General features: G+C 38.2%; 2 protein-coding genes across 2 annotated transcripts; both read right to left on the bottom strand.

Annotated features, from left to right (window-relative positions):
* Positions 1-408: 408 nt before the first annotated feature.
* On the bottom strand, positions 409-2637 carry LOC125075502. Its single transcript, XM_047687216.1, has 3 exons — positions 2212-2637; positions 2070-2123; positions 409-1731 (listed from the first exon to the last, which is right to left on the bottom strand). Exons 1-3 carry the CDS (start codon positions 2635-2637, stop codon positions 409-411), a joined length of 1803 nt encoding a protein of 600 aa, XP_047543172.1.
* Positions 2638-3179: 542 nt separating this feature from the next.
* On the bottom strand, positions 3180-4493 carry LOC125075501. The gene has a single exon (XM_047687215.1). It carries the CDS (start codon positions 4491-4493, stop codon positions 3180-3182), a length of 1314 nt encoding a protein of 437 aa, XP_047543171.1.
* Between the last annotated feature and the right edge of the window lie 2557 nt (positions 4494-7050).

Below are 7050 nucleotides of genomic sequence, written 5' to 3'. Positions count from 1 at the left end.
ATAAAGTTCCTAATATTAAAGATTTTAAAATTATTAGAAGAACGTAATTGGATGGCTTTAAAGATACGTTAAAATAATTTATTTCAATGTATATCACATTGGAGCTTTTGAATGTCACACCACTTTTTGTAATAAAACTATAATAATGCAAATTGCTATAAATATTTAAAATTACAAAAGGTAAAATGTTTTTCATCATATCATTACTAGACTTAAAAATAATTAAATATAATTGTTAATGATATTAAGGTTGATTTTAATTTGCAGGGTCTGTTAAAATAAAAACGACGTGCACTCTCTTCAGAATTTGTATTACGACTGAATATAAGACCACTTAATACTACTTACAACATCCCGCCCACCAAAAAGGTTCTTGAAAACCTTTTTATAAACGACTATAATCAAAGGTTATTCTGTTTTAGTATCAATAGGCATTGCACACAATTGAGTTATAGATCTTTTAGTTATATTATCTCCACTCTTGACACTATAGACCCTTGTAAGATTGTCTGCTCCGGGATGCTTGTTAACGATTCGTCCAAGTGACCACTTCCCTGGTGATAGCCCATCCGTTTTAATTAAAACGATGTCCCCATTCTCGAAATCTTTTTTCTCTTTTAGCCACTTAGGTCTTTGTTGTAGTCTAGCCAGGTATTCATTTTGCCATCTACGCCAAAAGTCACCAACTAGCTTCTGGGTATGTTGCCAACGTGTTAGGCTATGAATTTTTGCATTTTCTAAGCTTGGACCGGGAACGACAATTGGGGCTTCTCCAATAAGAAAGTTTCCTGGTGTTAGGGGTCTAATGTTGTCGATGTCATCGTCGATTGTACTGATAGGTCGGGAGTTTAAAACGGCTTCGATTTGACATAAGACGGTGGTCATCTCCTCGAATGTCAAGTATGTTGTCAAGATGCGCTTCATGTGGTACTTGATAGATTTTACGCCCGCTTCCCACAGTCCTCCAAAGTTTGGGCTATATGCTGGAATGAAGTGCCATTGCGTACCGTCCAATGCAAGTGACTCGGCTAATTTGTTAAATTGAAGATTAGCTTCTTGCCACGCTGTTAACAAATCTTTGTTTGCTCCTACAAAATTTCGACCTTGGTCGCTCCAAAGGTGAGTACATTTTCCTCTTCGGGAAACAAATCGTTTAAAAGCGCCGATAAAAGTTTCAGAGGTTAGGTCGCCTGCTAGTTCCAGATGAATGGCTTTGGTAGACAAGCAGACGAAAATAGCAATATAAGCCTTTGTGGTTTTAGCACCTCTTCCTTTAGACATAAGTACATTGATAGGTCCGGCAAAGTCCACCCCACTATGTAGGAATGGTCGAGATCGTGTAACTCTTTCTTTAGGTAAGTCCCCCATCAATTGTGTTCGAGGTATGGCATTGTATCTAGCACAAATCAAACATTTATAAATATATGATTTCACTAATCCCTTTGCTTTAATAATCCAAAATCTATTTTGCAGGTATGTTAGCATAAGTTGTACTCCGCCGTGTAAGGTCTTCATGTGAGCGTCGGCAACGATCAACGAGGTAAGTATACTTTTATCCCCCAGTATGATAGGATGCTTCCAGTGATCCTGTAAATCAGAGTGTCGAAGACGTCCGCCCACCCTGAGGATACCATCTTCGTCTAGGTAAGGATTTAGTCTTTTCAATTTGCTTTTTTTGTTTACAGTTTTCTTTATTTTTACATTTTGTATTTCTGTTTCAAATTGCTCTTTCTGTACAATTTTTATAATAATTTTCAATGCACTTTCTAATTCTTCTGTTGTTAAGGCTGAAGGACCAGTTTCATTATTTTTCGTTTTGCAATAGTTTAAGAAGCGTCTGCAGTAGCTAATTGTTTTTAGCAGATCACTTAAAGAATCAAAATTTTCCAATTGAAGAGTTGTATTTCGAGTGTTTGTTGTTATATGTGTATTAGTTTGAATTTGTTTTCCCTTTAGTTCTAGAGTAGTTGATAGTATATCCGGTTTACTAATATGTATTTTCTTTTCAGATAGCCACTTGGGCCCTCTCCACCATAGATCGAACTCCTTCAATTCTTTTAGCAGAATACCTCTGGAAGCGACATCTGCTGGATTATGCTGTGACTGAACATGGAACCAACGGTCTGATGGAATAATGTTCGTAATATCCACTACCCTGTTTGCCACAAACGGCTTTCATTTGTTTGGTTCTCCAGAAAGCCACGCAATTACGATTGAAGAATCTGTCCATGCAAACATATTCGATGTGGGTTCTCTCATGGCATCTGCAACTTGGCTCATCAATTTTGATAGCAAGAGTGCTCCGCACAATTCCAATCGAGGTAACGAGATGGTTTTAACAGGAGCTACTCGAGTTTTCGCTGCAATTAATTTGGTCTTAATGGAACCATCTGAATTTTCTACCCTGATATAAACCGCGGCAGCATAAGCATTCATGGATGCGTCGCTAAATCCGTGCAATTGTATTTTGCTTTTCTTGTCCGTCTCTAGCCAACGATCAATTCTTAGATCCTTAACGTTCTGGAAATCGGCTCGTAGTGTTAACCATTCCTGTTTTGTCGAAGAATCCACTTCGTCATCCCAATTACTCTTTGCTAACCAAATATCTTTGTTAAAATAATGGTCGGTGCTATCCATCCAAGCGGATCAAATAGTTTCTGTATGTCTGATAGTATTGTTCTTTTTGTAGTAGGTGAATTCATTGGCGGTAAGTTCTGTATATATAGAAATTCATCATTCTTTAAGTTCCATGCTATACCCAATGCTAATGCTTTCATTGTGCCATCCATATTGAAATCTAATTGTGCATGAATTGATCTTTTTTCAGGTTTTATAGCTTGCATGAATTCAACGCTATTCAAAGCCCACTTTGTTAAGGTGAAACCTCCTCTGTCTAACATTGTAGTGATTTTATTTGCTAAATCTATTGCTTTTCCGACATCATCAGCTCCCGAGATCAAATCATCCATATAAAAATCTTCTTTTATAGTTCGTGAAGCAGGTGAGTATGTATTTTTTATGCTTGTTCTTATTTCATCATTACATGTATCTTTTGTTTCAGTTGTTTGGTTTTCATCATGGAGTGTATCTTTTGTTTCAGTCGTTTGTTTTTCATCCTCTGCGATTTGATGTAACGTTTTCACCGCGAGATATGGAGCTGAAGCGGTGCCAAATGTTACTCAAAGTAGACGGAATATTCGAACATCTTTAGACGGATCAGTGCGCCACAATATACGCTGATAGTCTGAATCAGGTTTGGTCACTAGTATTTGGCGATACATTTTTGTAATATCTGCGATAAAACATATTTTTTTTATCCTCCATCTCATCAATAAGTTTCTTAAATCTTCCTGCAGCTGAGGACCCACAAGTAGTTCATCGTTAAGCGAAACATTTACAGATGTACTATCCTTACAAGAGGCATCAAACACCACACGTGTTTGTGTACTTTCTTTCTCTGGGTTGACAACAGCATGATGCGGTAAGTAAACGCATCTATTGTTTATTTCATTTTGTGGAACTTCTTCCATGTGATTTAATTGTATATATTCCTCAATAACTTTAGTGTATTCTTCTTTCAAGTAAGGCATTCTTTTGAATCTTCTCTCTAGTTGTAACAATCTTTTCATTGCGATTTCTTTTGTGTTTCCATCCGGTGATCTAGGGTTGTCTGTCTTGAAGGGTAATTTAACTATATAACGCCCTTCTTCATTTCTTGTGTGTGTTTGTTCATATATATCTTCGCATCGTTTTTCTTCCTGTGTTATTTTTCTTTTTGTATAATGTTCTATTTCCCATATGGATTTTAACATGTCTTCGACATCTAGTTGTAGGTGCATGACAAGAAATGTGTTTGATTCCAGGTTTGTATAAATTTCTCCAAATATTATCCAACCAAGGCTTGTTTGGTGAGCACATGGTGTACCCGGTGGACCTTTGATTATACCCTGCTGTATTATGTTGGTGTATTCTTTCACTCCTAAAAGCATGTCTATGGCACCTGGTGTATGGTAGCATGGGTCGGCCAAGTCGAGCCCTTCCAGGTGTTGCCAGTTGTTGTTTTTAATGACTTTAGTAGGTATCTTAGCGGTCAGTTGTTTGGAGATCACGTAAGGTTGTATAGAAAGGCTAAAGTTTTTATCCCAACGTGAACCTATTTGTAGCTGTACCACGTGCTTGACGTTAGTTCTTGTAGAACTTACTCCCACTATTGTTTCTTTTACAGAGTGTTTCTTCAGTTTGAGCAATTGAGTCGCGCGTTCGCTGATGAATGAGGCTTGTGAACCTTGATCGATCAATGTTCTGAGAAGAACAATATGACCCTCTTCGTTTCGTGCCGGTACTACAGCTGTTGCTAAGAGAGCGATGCTTTGATTAGTAGCTAAGTGTGACGCTGCAATCATTGTATTGACGTGTACGTTTTGTGTTTCTTCGACGCAGGTGCTTACTGGCGTTGGTGTAACTTGTCCCTTGTTTATCTGAGTGTTGTCCATATGCAGAAGCGAATGATGACGCCGGTGACACAAGCGACATGATACTGGAACTCGGCATTTCAAGACTGAGTGTCCAGGTGCTAAACAATTAAAACACAAGCTGTTGGTCTTCACAAAGTTTCGTCGGTCTTCTGAATTCATTGCCGAAAAAAGTTTGCAGTGACATAGTGTATGTTTGTCATTACATTTGATGCATGACCGGGTTGGAGTTGACGACGGTGTTGAAGATGTTGCAATATGGTATGAACGTTCTTTAGTGGTCTTTTCTCGCGTAGGGCTGAGGTATGAGACTAACTCAAGTGTGCGATATTTGGCCTCTAAAAACTCCTTAAGTTCTAGCCATGTAGGTAACTTATCTGCGTCTGCCTTGTAAGCGCTTTCCTCCCACTCTCTATGCGAGTCCGAATCTAACTTCTGTATCACCAGAAAGATAATTATTGGATCCCATGAATCAGTGTCAATTTTCAAGTTTTTCAAATTATGTAAACAATCTGTAGTGCCGTCCAATAAATTTTTTAATTGATTTGGAGACTGGTTATTTAGTTTTTTTTGATTAAATAACTTTTTTAACACTGAATTTATAATTAAACGTTTATTTCCATATCTGTTTTTTAAAATTTCCCATGCTTGTTTATAATTTGTATGTGTTACCTTTACATGTTTTAATAATGTTTCGGCTTCTCCATTAACACTACACTTCAAATAATGTAACTTCTGTGCATCACTAATGTTAACATTATCATGAACAAGGGAAATGAACAAATCTTCAAACGTCTGCCACTCATCATAATGTCCACTAAAAGTAGGCAAGTGAATCTTCGGCAATTGTACACAGCTACTCGTAATATTCTCACTTTGTGTTTCTGGTTTTGAATTCGTCAGCATATCACGTAGATCAGCTTGTAATCCTATGTATAATTCCTCGTATAAATAAAATTCTTCTTTAACAAAATATTGTAAAACTACCTTCTGTTCTTTTGTTGTATTTCTTACTAATTCCTGATGCGATTGTTTTAAAGTAGACCAATAATCTTCTAACGAATTTAATTTAGCTTCCAAATACCCCTTGGTTAATCTTGATTTAGGACATTTCTAAAAATTTATTTGCATTTTTTTATCGAGGCAGCCGTATCTTCTAATACGCTAATCGTTTGTTCTTGCTTAAACATCTTGAATATACTTTTTATAGTAATATACGACGAATTATAACTATTTCAAATGTATTCACAATTTATATTTCAATTCTTGTACAAATTAAAAGCGTACGGCAACGGCGAATCCTTATCTCTGGAATGCGTTCTTTTGTTCTCGGCGGCCGATCGCCTCAGCTTCGATGCACTGGTAATCCGGTTCGATTGCGACCATATGTTAATGATATTAAGGTTGATTTTAATTTGCGGGGTCTGTTAAAATAAAAACGACGTGCACTCTCTTCAGAATTTGTATTACGACTGAATATAAGACCACTTAATACTACTTACAACAATAATAATTTACAGTAAAATAATAATAAAAACTTTTCATTAGAGTATCGATACAGAGTTTTAAAGTAAACAACAAAGTAACTATAATAAAAATAACTTAGAATAAAGAAACTCTTAAAATTCAAATTTAGTTGTCTCCAAAAATTTTTTTGATGTCACCCTCTCCTCGTACTCGGTGCACTGGGGCATCAAAGGTACGTCTAACATAAATGCGCCCGCCTTACGTCCAAATGTCAAACTTGTCCTGTCATCGTGCCTGTGTCCGTTATGCTCGCGGTATGGTCGTCGTGAAAAATCGAAAATGCATCTTTGTCCCCCCCAGAATTCGAAGTGGGACAGCCCGATCCGTGAAGCGGATCGGAGAGGGATTGGCACCCTCCTGAGGTAGTTTTACCTTTAGTTGCATTCATTTTAAAAAATTGTGCCGGGGCTGCCGGCAGGAAGAAGGAAGGATAGGTGGAGGAAGGAATAAGGATGTGGAAGGGTAGGAAAGGAAACGCAGTCGGGACCGAAATACCCTTCGGCCATGCATCCCATCGCGCTGCGAGGCCACTTGGGATTCGGGGTGATTTTTTATCGAGGTTTTCTTCCTCAAAACAACAAAAGAAATTTACAAATTTATATACACCTAATTAACAAATAACAAAATAAACATGAAATATGTATAACAACTACGACTAGATATTTACAAATATACAACACCCTCATTTGCCACGAGGCCGCGAACACAGTCCACTCTGGTGATCAGAGAAGGGCCGGGAGCGACCCGTGGCCTAACCGCCGCGTCAGTCTTAGCCGTGGCCGGCGAGTAAACTCGAGCTGGCCCCGTTGCCCAGGGTACGCCACGAGGAGGCGACTGACATGTACCCTATCCCAACCTAACCTAACCTAACCTAACCATATCGATACATGTAACAATGGCGGCCAGTCCTGATCCTACATTGCTGCAATGGTTGGTAACTACAAACGACGTTAAACAATTATGGGCAGCTCAACCGACTTTTTTGATCTCACAGGCGGTCTACACCCTTGCGGGTGTTATAACTTTGATACACGCATTCAGCAAGGGTGGG

The sequence above is a fragment of the Vanessa atalanta genome, chromosome W, assembly GCF_905147765.1.
Source record: "Vanessa atalanta chromosome W, ilVanAtal1.2, whole genome shotgun sequence".
Classification (NCBI taxonomy): domain Eukaryota; kingdom Metazoa; phylum Arthropoda; class Insecta; order Lepidoptera; family Nymphalidae; genus Vanessa; species Vanessa atalanta.
This window is presented reverse-complemented; position numbering and strand designations above follow the sequence as displayed.